This window comes from Ranitomeya imitator, chromosome 2 (assembly GCF_032444005.1).
Source record: "Ranitomeya imitator isolate aRanImi1 chromosome 2, aRanImi1.pri, whole genome shotgun sequence".
In the NCBI taxonomy this organism is placed as follows: domain Eukaryota; kingdom Metazoa; phylum Chordata; class Amphibia; order Anura; family Dendrobatidae; genus Ranitomeya; species Ranitomeya imitator.
This window is the reverse complement of record NC_091283.1, coordinates 808,951,432-808,966,489: the sequence shown is the minus strand read 5'-3', so window position 1 is coordinate 808,966,489 and position 15,058 is coordinate 808,951,432. Positions and strand designations below refer to the sequence as shown.

General features: G+C 48.6%; 1 protein-coding gene across 1 annotated transcript in view; it reads left to right on the top strand.

Annotated features, from left to right (window-relative positions):
* Nucleotides 1-15,058, top strand: part of LOC138667803 (gamma-aminobutyric acid receptor subunit pi-like) — a 196,376-nt gene that overhangs the window by 136,033 nt on the left and 45,285 nt on the right. The window contains exons 5-6 of the mRNA XM_069755894.1: nt 3,905-4,122; nt 8,413-8,495. Coding sequence (XP_069611995.1) covers nt 3,905-4,122; nt 8,413-8,495 — 301 coding nt within the window. The remainder of the gene's footprint in view (nt 1-3,904; nt 4,123-8,412; nt 8,496-15,058) is intronic.

Sequence of the window (15,058 nt, the reverse complement as noted above, 5' to 3'; positions counted from 1 at the left end):
CATGTTGCCTTCTATCTCACACACAGACTGCTTCCCATGTTGCCTTCTATCTCACACACAGACTGCTCCCCATGTTGCCTTCTATCTCACACACAGACTGCTCCCCATGTTGCCTTCTATCTCACAGACTGCTCCCCATGTTGTCTTCTATCTCACAGACTGCTCGCCATGTTGCCTTCTATCTCACAGACTGCTCCCCATGTTGTCTTCTATCTCACAGACTGCTCCCCATGTTGTCTTCTCACACACAGACTGCTCCCCATGTTGCCTTCTATCTCACAGACTGCTCCCCATGTTGCCTTCTATCTCACAGACTGCTCGCCATGTTGCCTTCTATCTCACAGACTGCTCCCCATGTTGCCTTCTATCTCACACACAGACTGCTCCCCATGTTGCCTTCTATCTCACAGACTGCTCCCCATGTTGCCTTCTATCTCACAGACTGCTCGCCATGTTGCCTTCTATCTCACAGACTGCTCCCCATGTTGCCTTCTATCTCACACACAGACTGCTCCCCATGTTGCCTTCTATCTCACAGACTGCTCCCCATGTTGCCTTCTATCTCACACAGACTGCTCCCCATGTTGCCTTCTATCTCACAGACTGCTCGCCATGTTGCCTTCTATCTCACAGACTGCTCCCCATGTTGCCTTCTATCTCACACAGACTGCTCCCCATGTTGCCTTCTATCTCACAGACTGCTCGCCATGTTGCCTTCTATCTCACACACAGACTGCTCCCCATGTTGCCTTCTATCGCACACACAGACTGCTCCCCATGTTGCCTTCTATCTCACAGACTGCTCCCCATGTTGCCTTCTATCTCACACACAGACTGCTTCCCATGTTGCCTTCTATCTCACACACAGACTGCTCCCCATGTTGCCTTCTATCTCACACACAGACTGCTCCCCATGTTGCCTTCTATCTCACAGACTGCTCCCCATGTTGTCTTCTATCTCACAGACTGCTCGCCATGTTGCCTTCTATCTCACACACAGACTGCTCCCCATGTTGCCTTCTATCTCACAGACTGCTCCCCATGTTGTCTTCTATCTCACAGACTGCTCCCCATGTTGTCTTCTCACACACAGACTGCTCCCCATGTTGCCTTCTATCTCACAGACTGCTCCCCATGTTGCCTTCTATCTCACACAGACTGCTCCCCATGTTGCCTTCTATCTCACAGACTACTCCCCATGTTGTCTTCAGTTTCACACAGACTGTTCCCCATGTTGTCTTCTATCTCACAGACTGCTCCCCATGTTGTCTTCTATCTCACACAGACTGCTCCCCATGTTGCCTTCTATCTCACAGACTGCTCCCCATGTTGTCTTCTATCTCACACAGACTGCTCCCCATGTTGCCTTCTATCACACAGACTGCTCCCCATGTTGCCTTCTATCACACAGACTGCTCCCCATGTTGCCTTCTATCTCACAGACTGCTCCCCATGTTGCCTTCTATCTCACAGACTGCTCCCCATGTTGTCTTCTATCTCACACAGACTGCTCCCCATGTTGCCTTCTATCACACAGACTGCTCCCCATGTTGCCTTCTATCACACAGACTGCTCCCCATGTTGCCTTCTATCTCACAGACTGCTCCCCATGTTGCCTTCTATCTCACAGACTGCTCCCCATGTTGTCTTCTATCTCACACAGACTGCTCCCCATGTTGCCTTCTATCTCACAGACTGCTCGCCATGTTGCCTTCTATCTCACAGACTGCTCCCCATGTTGCCTTCTATCTCACACACAGACTGCTCCCCATGTTGCCTTCTATCTCACAGACTGCTCCCCATGTTGCATTCTATCTCACAGACTGCTCGCCATGTTGCCTTCTATCTCACAGACTGCTCCCCATGTTGCCTTCTATCTCACACACAGACTGCTCCCCATGTTGCCTTCTATCTCACAGACTGCTCCCCATGTTGCCTTCTATCGCACACACAGACTGCTCCCCATGTTGCCTTCTATCTCACAGACTGCTCCCCATGTTGCCTTCTATCTCACACACAGACTGCTTCCCATGTTGCCTTCTATCTCACACACAGACTGCTCCCCATGTTGCCTTCTATCTCACAGACTGCTCCCCATGTTGCCTTCTATCTCACAGACTGCTCCCCATGTTGTCTTCTATCTCACAGACTGCTCCCCATGTTGTCTTCTCACACACAGACTGCTCCCCATGTTGCCTTCTATCTCACACACAGACTGCTCCCCATGTTGCCTTATATCTCACACACAGACTGCTCCCAATGTTGCCTTATATCTCACACAGACTGCTCCCCATGTTGCCTTCTATCTCACACACAGACTGCTCCCCATGTTGCCTTGTATCTCACACACAGACTGCTCCCCATGTTGCCTTATATCTCACACAGACTGCTCCCCATGTTGCCTTCTATCTCACAGACTGCTCCCCATGTTGCCTTCTATCTCACACACAGACTGCTCCCCATGTTGCCTTCTATCTCACACACAGACTGCTCCCCATGTTGCCTTATATCTCACACAGACTGCTCCCCATGTTGCCTTCTATCTCACAGACTGCTCCCCATGTTGCCTTCTATCTCACAGACTGCTCCCCATGTTGCCTTCTATCTCACAGACTGCTCCCCATGTTGCCTTCTATCTCACAGACTGCTCCCCATGTTGCCTTCTATCTCACAGACTGCTCGCCATGTTGCCTTCTATCTCACAGACTGCTCCCCATGTTGCCTTCTATCTCACACACAGACTGCTCCCCATGTTGCCTTCTATCTCACAGACTGCTCCCCATGTTGCCTTCTATCTCACAGACTGCTCCCCATGTTGCCTTCTATTTCACAGACTGCTCCCCATGTTGCCTTCTATCTCACAGACTGCTCCCCATGTTGCCTTCTATTTCACAGACTGCTCCCCATGTTGCCTTCTATCTCACAGACTGCTCCCCATGTTGCCTTCTATCTCACAGACTGCTCCCCATGTTGCCTTCTATCTCACAGACTGCTCCCCATGTTGCCTTCTATCTCACAGACTGCTCCCCATGTTGCCTTCTATCTCACAGACTGCTCCCCATGTTGCCTTCTATCTCACACAGACTGCTCCCCATGTTGCCTTCTATCTCACAGACTGCTCCCCATGTTGCCTTCTATCTCACAGACTGCTCCCCATGTTGCCTTCTATCTCACAGACTGCTCCCCATGTTGTCTTCTATCTCACAGACTGCTCCCCATGTTGCCTTCTATCTCACAGACTGCTCCCCATGTTGCCTTCTATCTCACAGACTGCTCCCCATGTTGCCTTCTATCTCACAGACTGCTCCCCATGTTGCCTTCTATCTCACAGACTGCTCCTCATGTTTCCTTCTATCTCGTACACACTGTTCCCCATATCTCCTTCTATGTCACACAGACTGCTCCCCATGTTGCCTTCTATCTCACAGACTGCTCCCCATGTTGTCTTCAGTTTCACACAGACTGCTCCCCATCCCAACTTCTTTCTCACAAACTGCCCATGCCACCATTTTTCACACAGACTGTTCCCCACGTTGCCATATTTCTCACACCGACTGCTCGCCATGTCAGCTATCTTATCACAGGCTTCTTCATATATCACCTTTTATTCTCTCATGGACTGCTCCCCATGTTCATCTTTACCACACAAAATGCTCCTATGGTTCCCATACTTTCTGATAGTTTAAGGCCCACGGTTTCCCCCTCTTCTACACAGAGTGCTCCCCATGCCCCTTCACTTTATACTTCTATGGTTGCCCCTCCAATTGTATTGATGGACATGTCTAATGGATGGAAATCCAGCTTGCTGAGTAACTACATTTATTGGCTGATTACTTATTTTTAATGGATTAATAACTAGAATCCATATTGTAAGACACATTTGAACACTCTTTTCATTTTCCAGGATTACACAGCCACCATATTCCTTAGACAGCGCTGGACCGATGAGCGACTCTGCTTTGAAGGCAACAAGAGTTTAAGTTTAGATGGTCGTCTGGTGGAATTGTTGTGGGTCCCGGACACATTCATAGTGGACTCCAAAAAGTCATTTCTTCATGACATCACCGTAGAAAATCGTCTTATACGAATTTATCCAAATGGGACAGTACTATACGCTTTAAGGTATGGAAAATGATCGACTTCACACACTCAGTAACCAGACAAATACTCTTCCAAAGAACCACATAATACAGAGTATATTACAGTGTGCTAAAGTTTTGCAAAAGAAGTTACTGTACTATTCTTGATATCCAAAGGGGTAGTAGTAAATAAGTTTTCCAATTTAGAATTTCTACATACTTTTATTATTATTATTATTTATTATTATAGCGCCATTTATTCCATGGTGCTTTACATGTGAGGAGGGGTATACATAATAAAAACAAGTACAATAATCTTGAACAATACAAGTCACAACTGGTACAGAAGGAGAGAGGGCCCTGCCCGCGAGAGCTCACAATCTACAAGGGATGGGTGAGGATACAGTAGGTGAGGGTAGAGCTGGTCGTGCAGCGGTTTTGTCGATCGGTGGTTACTGCAGGTTGTAGGCTTGTCGGAAGAGGTGGGTCTCCAGGTTCTTTTTCAAGGTTTTGATGGTAGGCGAGTCACTGATGTGTTGTGGTAGAGAGTTCCAGAGTAGGGGTGATGCGTGAGAGAAATCTTGTATGCGATTGTGGGAAGAGGAGATAAGAGAGGAGTAGAGAAGGAGATCTTGAGACTCGGAGGTTGTGTGCTGGTATGTACCGGGAGACGAGGTCACAGATGTATGGAGGAGACAGGTTGTGGATGGCTTTGTATGTCATGGTTAGGCTTTTGTACTGGAGTCTCTGGGTAATGGGGAGCCAGAGAAGGGATTGACGGAGGGGAGAGGCCGGGGAATAGCGGGGGGACAGGTGGATTAGTCGGGTAACAGAGTTTAGAATAGATTGGAGGGGTGCGAGAGTGTTAGAGGGGAGGCCACGGAGCAGGAGGTTACAGTAGCCTAGGCGGGAGATGATGAGGGCATGGACTAGGGTTTTGCAGATTCATGGTTTAGGAATGTACGGATCCGTGAAATAATTTTGAGTTGAAGGCGGCAGGAAGTGGAAAGGGCTTGGATATGCGGTTTGAAGGAGAGATCAGTGTCGAGGATTACCCCAAGACAGCGAGCTTGTGGGACTGGGGAGAGTGGGCAGCCGTTTACTGTAATGGATAGGTTCGTTGGGGGGGTCGCTTAGATGGGAGAAAGATGATGAATTCTCTTTTGTCCATGTTAAGTTTTAGAAATCTAGCGGAGAAGAAGGATGAAATAGCGGACAGACATTTGAGGGATTCTGGTTAGTAGGGAGGTGATATCTGGTCCAGAGATGTAAATCTGTGTGTCGTCAGCATAGAGATGATACTGAAAACCGTGAGCTTCTATGAGCTGTCCCAGGCCAAAGGTGTAGATAGAGAAGAGCAGGGGCCCTAGAACTGAACCTTGCGGGACTCCGACAGATAGAGGGCGAGGTGAGGAGGTGGTGTGTGAGTGGGAGAAGCTGAATGTCCGGTCTGATAGGTATGATGAGATCCAGGATAGGGCCAAGTCTGTGATGCCAAGGGATGAGAGGGTCTGTAGTAATAGGGAATGGTCCACTGTGTCAAAGGCAGAGGACAGGTCCAGGAGGAGGAGGATAGAGTAGTGTCGCTTGCTCTTGGCGGTTAATAGGTCATTGGTGACCTTAGTTAAGGCAGTTTCAGTGGAGTGGTGTGACCGGAAGCCTGATTGTAAGCGGTCGAAGAGGGAGCAGGAAGATAGATGGGAGGACAGTTCAAGATGGACGTGTTGTTCCAGTAGTTTTGAGGCATAGGGGAGAAATGATATAGGGCGATAGCTAGATACAGAGGATGGGTCAAGAGAGGGCTTTTTGAGGATAGGTGTGATTGAGGCATGTTTTTAAAGCTTGAGGGGAAAGCACCAGTTGATAGTGATAGGTTGAAGAGATGGGTTAGGGTTGGGATGAAGACTGTGGTGAGGTTTGGGATGAAATGGGATGGGATCGGGTCAAGTGCACAGGTGAAAAGATGCGATCTTGAGAGTAGAGTGGAGAGTCGATCTTCTGTAATGGTGGAGAAGTTGGTTTTGGAGGTGGAGGGCTGGGTAGTTGGGAAGAAGGGCTCTGGGGTTGTTCACTAAAACTATCTCTGATGTTCTCAGTCTTCTGCTTGAAAAATGTGGCAAAGTCTTCAGCTAAGATGAGTGGGGAAGGAGGTGCTGGGGGACAGAGGAGAGAATTGAAGGTGTGAATAACTGTTTAGGGTTGTGAGACAGGGAGGATATGAGAGATGAGAAGTAGGTTTGTTTTGCTGTGGCGAGTGTGGTCTTGAAAGTATTGAGGGACTGTTTGAATGCAATGAAGTGCTTGTTGGAGTGGGATCTTTTCCATCTGCGCTCAGCAGCCCTGGAAGCTCAATTGTCACGGATCCCTACTCTGTGGTGTCACTAATTCGTCACGTGTCCGCTCTCACACGTGACTTGGAGTTGTGCCTGCAAGGGTTATTTATCTCCCCACTCTGTCCAACATTCAACCTCTGTCCTATGCTGTAATGGGAGCATAAATCACACACCAACCCAGGCCACAAACCCGCTCATACACGCTGCCACCACTCACCAAATACACGGGCGATGAGTCCCAGACTATTAATACTAACATTGTCTACCACTCATAAGGCTCTCTTTTAGACCTAAAACCAAATTTCCAATGTGAAGTGAACAACCGAATAAAAAATTAACAAGCTTTTTGGCATAAATATTATGATAAAACATGTGAAAATCCAACTGGACAATTCCTTCAACTGGCTTAATCAAATAGTCAACATTGGACTACAGGTCTAACATTCTACCATACCAGTCTACAATTGCACATTTATAAATGAGAGCAGAGATCTTGCTGAGTAGTATAACACTATATTTTTTTCAGATATTTAACCCCTTACCGGCATCGGACGTACTATACCGTCCGATGCCGGCTCCCCTGCTTTGATGCAGGGCTCCGCGGTGAGCCCGCACCAAAGCCGGGACATGTCAGCTGTTTTGAACAGCTGACATGTGCCCGTAATAGGCGCGGGCAGAATCGCGATCTGCCCGCACCTATTAACTAGTTAAATGCCGCTGTCAAACGCAGACAGCGGCATTTAACTACCGCTTCCGGCCGGGCGGCCGGAAATGACGTCATCGCCGACCCCCGTCACATGATCGGGGGTCGGCGATGCTTGTGAATGGTAACCATAGAGGTCCTTGAGACCTCTATGGTTACTGATTGCCCGTCACTGTGAGCGCCACCCTGTGGCCGGCGCTCACAGCACACGTGCAATTCTGCTACATAGCAGCGATCAGCAGATCGCTGCTATGTAGCAGAGCCGATCGTGCTATGCCTGCTTCTAGCCTCTCATGGAGGCTATTGAAGCATGGCAAAAGTAAAAAAAAAAAGTTTAAAAAAATGTGAAAAAAATAAAAAAAACATAAAAGTTTAAATCACCCCCCTTTCGCCCCAATCAAAATAAATCAATAAAAAAAATATCAAATCTACGCATATTTGGTATCGCCGCGCTCAGAATCGCCCGATCTATCAATTAAAAAAAAGTATTAACCTGATCGCTAAACAGCGTAGCGGGAAAAAAATTCGAAACGCCAGAATTACGTTTTTTTGGTCGCCGCGACATTGCATTAAAATGCAATAACGTGCGATCAAAAGAACGTATCTGCACCGAAATGCTATCATTAAAAACGTCATCTCGGCACGCAAAAAATAAGCCCTCAACCGACCCCAGATCACGAAAAATGGAGACGCTACGAGTATCGGAAAATGGCGCAAATTTTTTTTTTTTTTTAGCAAAGTTTGGAATTTTTTTTCACCACTTAGATAAAAAATAACCTAGTCATGTTTGGTGTCTATGAACTCGTAATGACCTGGAGAATCATAATGGCAGGTCAGTTTTAGCATTTAGTGAACCTAGCAAAAAAGCCAAACAAAAAACAAGTGTGGGATTGCACTTTTTTTGCAATTTCACCGCACTTGGAATTTTTTTCCCGTTTTCTAGTACACGACATGCTAAAACCAATGATGTCGTTCAAAAGTACAACTCGTCCCGCAAAAAATAAGCCCTCACATGGCCAAATTGACGGAAAAATAAAAAAGTTATGGCTCTGGGAAGGAGGGGAGCGAAAAACGAACACGGAAAAACGAAAAATCCCCCGGTCATGAAGGGGTTAAACTGAAGAAAAGTCTGAAAATTAGGCATACAGAAGGAAAATAAAAGTGCAAAATAAAATTAAGATAAACATTGTAGTGTAAGAACTATAATGTTGGATGACCGTAGTTTTTATAAGAGGCGTATACGGTAATGTCTTTTTTACCGCATAATTTATTAGGAATTTTATTTCTTTTGTTTCAGGATAACGACGACAGTCGCATGCAGTATGGACCTAACAAAGTATCCTATGGATAAGCAAACGTGCACCCTGCAACTCGAGAGCTGTGAGACACGTTCTGTTAAATTCATGTGATCGCAATATGTTCTAGCTTCTGTTTAGTAATGCTGATCAGTAGTGTTGAGCATTCCGATACCGCAAGTATCGGGTATCGGCCGATATTTGCGGTATCGGAATTCCGATACCGAATTCCGATACTTCCCGCATATCGGATACCGGAATCGGAAGTTCCCAGAATTCAAACTGAACGCAGCAGCCAATGAGGAAGGATTGGAAGTGTGGGCACATCCTGTTTAGCATGGTGGGCATGTAAGTACTGGCAAGGCTTGGATTGGCTGCTGAAATGATGTCACTCTGCACTATAAAAAACGCTGCCGCCATTGTGCGCTCACTCTGCTGTGATTTCAGTTAGGGACAGGACGCTGTGTTCTAACTGAGGGCCAGTCGAGCTAGCTAATTGCTTTATTTTCCTTTCCAAAGGCTAATTTAGCAAAACGCTGTGTGTTCTTCACTGTTCACCTTGCTCTTGCCTTGCAGCGCTGTTTTAACAGCGTTCTGCAAGGTCTCTGTGTGTGTGTGTGTGTGTGCAGCTCACTCTGTAGTCTGTGTGCAGCCATATACCCGGTTGTATTCAGCTCAGGGGGGGTTCACACTGCCTCACACAGTTGTCCTTTTTTGCTCTTAGTGCAGCCTGCTGCACATTTTTTCTCAAATTTCCTATTAGTGTTTTTCCACCAGTCTCCAGCTCTATTGTGGAAAAACACTACATAGGATAACCTAGAGGGGGGTTTTTGGGCCTTGCAGCGCCGTTTACGGCTGTCTGCACGGTCTCCGTGTGAGCCCAGCTCGCCCTGTAGTCTGTGTGCAGCCATAGCCGGTTGGATTCAGCTCAGGGTTCGTTACTGGCTCATACCTTGAGAAAAATTTTACTTTTTTTCAAATAGTGCAGCCTGTTTAAAATTTGAAAAAAAAAAATTCCTATTAGTGTCTTTCCACTCGTATCCAGCTAAATAGTGGAAAAACACTATATAGGATAACCTAGAGGAGGGTTTTTTGGCCTTGCAGCGCCGTTTACGGCTGTCTGCACGGTCTCCGTGTGAGCCCAGCTCGCCCTGTAGTCTGTGTGCAGCCATAGCCGGTTGGATTCAGCTCAGGGTTCGTTACTGGCTCATACCTAGAGAAAAATTTTACTTTTTTTCAAATAGTGCAGCCTGTTTAAAATTTGAAAAACAAAAATTCCTATTAGTGTCTTTCCACTCGTATCCAGCTAAATAGTGGAAAAACACTATATAGGATAACCTAGAGGAGGGTTTTTTGGCCTTGCAGCGCCGTTTACGGCTGTCTGCACGGTCTCTGTGTGAGCGCAGCTCGCCCTGTAGTCTGTGTGCAGCCATAGCCGGTTGGATTCAGCTCAGGGTGCGTTACTGCCTCATACCTTGAAAAACAATTTCCTTTTTTTCAAATAGTGCAGCCAGTTTAAAATTTGAAAAAAAAAATTCCTATTAGTGTCTTTCCACTCGTATCCAGCTAAATAGTGGAAAAACACTATATAGGATAACCTAGAGGAGGTTTTTTTGGCCTTGCAGCGCCGTTTACGGCTGTCTGCACGGTCTCCGTGTGAGCCCAGCTCGCCCTGTAGTCTGTGTGCAGCCATAGCCGGTTGGATTCAGCTCAGGGTTCGTTACTGCCTCATACCTTGAGAAAAATTTTACTTTTTTTCAAATAGTGCAGCCTGTTTAAAATTTGAAAAAATAAAATCCTATTAGTGTCTTTCCACTCGTATCCAGCTAAATAGTGGAAAAACACTATATAGGATAACCTAGAGGAGGGTTTGTTGACCTTGCAGCGCCGTTTACGGCTGTCTGCACGGTCTCTGTGTGAGCGCAGCTCGCCCTGTAGTCTGTGTGCAGCCATAGCCGGTTGGATTCAGCTCAGGGTGCGTTACTGCCTCATACCTTGAAAAACAATTTCCTTTTTTTCAAATAGTGCAGCCAGTTTAAAATTTGAAAAAAAAAATTCCTATTAGTGTCTTTCCACTCGTATCCAGCTAAATAGTGGAAAAACACTATATAGGATAACCGAGAGGAGGGTTTTTTGGCCTTGCAGCGCCGTTTACGGCTGTCTATACGGTCTCCGTGTGATTTAAACTAGCTCTGTAGCCCGATCTGCACCAAAAAAAAAGTTAAGTTCACCAAACACAACTTAACACTTGTGTAGGCCACATTTGAAAAATAATAAAGTTTAGTCCACAATTTACAACATTAGTGTTTCTTACACCTGTTAGGAGGAGCATTTCAGGAATAAGCACACTAAGGCCTTAGTACTTTTCTGCTTATCTTTATCTGTCAACCAAGATGAAGAGGGCAGGGAGTAAGGCACGTGGGCGTGGGCGCGGAGCAGGGAGAGGAGCAGGGAGAGGACGTGGTGATTCTGTGCCTGCTGCGGGCGCCGGTGACTCGTCGTCACTCAGTTTCAGCAGGGAACAGTCCTTCATGCGCAGCTTTGTCGGAGAGCGCCGTGCACCGCTGCTACGTGAAGACCAAATTGAAGCCGTTGTCGGGTGGATGGCAGCTAACGCCTCGGCATCGACTTCAGTTAGTGCCACATCCTCTCAGGCACAGAGCACTGGAGAGCAGCCATCTTTCTCTTCACCACCTGCCAAATTGGCCAGGCAGTCAGAGAGCCCAGGACAGGAGCCGTCTCTACTTCTGTTCTCTGAATCTCTTGGCTTGGAAACAGGGGGCCAGCCAAGCAGCATTGGAGAAATGGAAGAAGAGGCAGTGTGCAGTGATGCCCAAAAGCTTTATCTCTCTGACTCTGAAGAGGCAGGTGGGCCAGTGCCTCCGGTGACCACAGCGCAGTACGCATCTGATGATGAAACTCAGGTGCCGCTTTCTGATGCGTACTGTGCTGCCGAGACTACCCAGGAGGAGCAGTTGGTGGCAGAGGGTAGTGGAGATGATGAGGTCCTTGACCCATCGTGGCGTGAGGAACAGGAAGGTGGTGGGAGCAGCTCTGAGGAAGAGCTTCCCCTTACGGGCCAAAGAGGGAGAGGGAGGGGGAAGACTGCGGAGCCTGTAGCCTCCACTTTGGCACCCGTTAGGAGCCTGTCTCTTTCCAAAGCCAAAAAGGGCGCTCCCAAGACTTGCAGTGCCTGGTCCTTTTTTGACACAGTTGCAGATGACATTTGTTTTGTCAAATGCAAGCTGTGTCATCAGAAAGTAAAAAGAGGTAAAAGTGTCAGCAACCTCAATACCACAAATATGTGGAAACATGTGCGGAACAGGCACGCGGTGGAGTTACAGAAACACAGTGAAGACGTAGGCCAACCAACAGCGGCAGCTACCACCTCTTCATCTCGTGTTGCCTCTTCCTCCACTGTTGTCCAGAGACCTAGTGTAATTCCACCCACAGCACCACCTTCCCAGTCATCCTCACACTCCCAGTCTACTCTACAGCCATCGGTAGTCCAGGCATGGGAGAAAAGGCGGGCATTCTCGGCCAACCACCCCCGAGCACAGGCTCTGAATGCAGGCATTGCCAAACTGTTGTCCCTGGAAATGCTCTCGTTCAGGCTGGTGGAGACTGACAGCTTCCGTGACTTGATGGCATTGGCAGTCCCACAGTACAAGGTGCCCAGCCGCTTTTACTTCAGCAGGCAGGCTGTCCCTGCCCTGCACAGGCATGTTGAGGCAAACATAAAACATGCGCTACTGAACGCCGTCAGTAGCAAGGTCCACCTCACCACCGATGCGTGGACCAGTCAGCATGGACAGGGGCGATATGTTTCCCTCACTGCCCATTGGGTTAATGTTGTTGAGCCAGGTACAGATCGTGCGAGTGGCGCAGGACGTGTCCTGCCCACTCCAAGGATTGCAGGAATCCAGTCTGTACGCATCGACTCCTCCTCTTACACCAGTTCCTCTGATTCCTCTCTGCAGGATCCGTCACAGTCCACCTCCACATGGACCCGTGAACGTTTACCTATGACCGACATGAGCACAGCCGTGGCCAAACGTCAGCAGGCCGTCTTGAAACTAGTTTCATTGGGGCATCGAAGCCACACAGCGCAGGAGCTCTGGAATGCCATCAAGCAGGAGAGCGATGTGTGGTTACTGCCAGCGAATCTCCAGCCAGGCATGGTAGTGTGTGACAATGGCCGAAATCTGGTGGCAGCTTTGGCCCTTGGCAACCTCACTCACATCCCATGTCTGGCACATGTGCTCAATTTGGTTGTGCAGAGTTTTCTGAGGGACTATCCGGATCTTGATGCCCTGCTGCACAAGGTCCGCCTAGAGTGTGCTCACTTGCGGCGTTCCAGCTTGGCCAGATCCCGCATTGCTGCTCTGTAGCGCCGATTCCGCCTTCCGGAACACCGCATCATATGTGACCTACCTACCCGGTGGAATTCCACGTTACATATGTTGGAGCGGTTGTGTGAGCAGCAGCAAGCAGTTATGGAGTACCAGCTGCATCAGGCGCAAAGAAGTCGCAGTCAGCGCCGATCAGACTTCACAACCACAGAGTGGGCCACTATGAAGGACGTCTGCCAGGTTTTGCGTCCTTTTGATTACTCCACGCGGATGGCAAGTGCAGATGATGCACTAGTCAGCATGACTGTCCCCCTTATCTGCCTGCTTCAGCAAACTTTGCAAGGGTTAAGGGATGATGTTGTGGAAGAGGTGGAGGATGAGGAGTCACCTTTTCCATCAGCTTCTGGAGAGTCAGCGCCACGTGGTTCCTCACAAAGGGGTACGCAGGGGCCAATTTGTGAGGAGGATGAGGAGGAGTCAATGGAGGAGGAAGAGCTCCGTCCAGAGGAGGGAGCGACACAATTGTCCAGTGGTCAGTGTGTACAGCGAGGGTGGGGTGATGACGAGCGGGCAGAGATCATGTCTCAAGCAGGGGACAGCGTTTCTGGGCCAGTTGGCACTCTGCAGCACATGGTGGATTTCATGCTGCAGTGCCTGAGAAACGACCGCCGCATCGACCACATTCTCAACATGCCTGATTATTGGGTGTTCACCCTCCTCGATCCTCGCTACCGGGACAACGTCCAAAACCTCATCCCTGCGTTGACCCGGGAGCGTAAATTGCGGGAGTACCATGACACACTGGTGAATTCCATCATCTTCTCCTGTCCAACTGAGAGGAGTGCTGCTAGTGCTTTACAAAGCAGCTCAGTGCGTCGAGGCAGTGGGGGAGGCTCTGCCCAAAGAGGGAGCAGAAGCAGTGCCTCTGCCCAAGGCAAGCCCAGTATGGCACAACTCTGGCACACTTTTGTGTGCCCGCCCCAAATGTCTACACCATCACCGGCGGCTCCAGTCAGCAGGAGGCAACGGTTCCGTCAGATGGTGACAGACTACATGGCTTGCCCTCTTACTGTACTCCCAGACGGCTCTTCCCCGTTCAAGTTTTGGGTCTCTAAGCTGGATACATGGCCAGAGCTAAGCCAGTATGCATTGGAGGTGCTGGCTTGCCCTGCGGCTAGTGTCTTATCGGAACGTGTCTTTAGTGCCGCAGGTGGTGTACTAACAGACCGTCGCATGCGACTATCCTCCGATAACGTTGACCGGCTTACTTTCCTGAAAATGAACCAGGCCTGGATCTCGTAGGAATTTGCCACTCCTCTGCCTGATTAAGTAATTGGGTGTCATCCAGGTCTCCTGCTGTGTTCATCTTTCTACCACCTGAACTGCTATTCCTGGGCTCCAACACCGCCAGTTGCGGCTCAGAAGTGCAGGCTGCACAGTAAAAACATACGACCCAGTGTTATTGGGTTTCAGTAACGTCAGCTGATCCCCAGCTGTGTAGCCGGCAATGTGTCCTGCGACCGCCACGCTGGCACAACAACCTAAATGTAAGGGAACCTGTCCCCCCCCCCCGTCGTTTGTTACTGAAAGAGCCATCTTGTGCAGCAGTAATGCTGCACAAGGAAAAGGTAGCTCTTTGTTTTTAGCTCTTTGCACACGCAGAACTTAACACTTATAAAATGTGTTCACTGATACCGTTATACCGTCCCGGAGCTGGGACTTTCCTTCGTAATGTGACGCAGCACAGCCGTCATTCCTACCCCCTTGGTGCCATGCGCTGCTGTTGTGAATTCTGTGGCTGAATTCACTCCTGTGGTCACAAGTGGTACTGCAGCTTCTGAGCTTCCTCCCTCAGGTGTTCTGGTGAGCTCGTTAACTGCTTCATTACTTAACTCCGCCTGATGCTGCTATCCTTGCTCCTTGTCAATGTTTCAGTGTTGGATCTGAGCTTCTCCTGATTGTTCCTGTGACCTGCTGCTCTGTATAGCTAAGTGCTTTTTGCTTTTTTGTTGCTTTTTTTCTGTCCAGCTTGTCTTTTGTTTTGCTGGAAGCTCTGAGACGCAAAGGGTGTACCGCCGTGCCGTTAGTTCGGCACGGTGGGTTTTTTTTGCCCCCTTTGCGTGGTTTTGCTTTAGGGTTTTTTGTAGACTGCAAAGTTCGCTTTACTGTCCTCGCTCTGTCCTAGAATATCGGGCCCCACTTTGCTGAATCTATTTCATCCCTACGTTTTGTCTTTTCATCTTACTCACAGTCATTATATGTGGGGGGCTGCCTTTTCCTTTGGGGAATTTCTCTG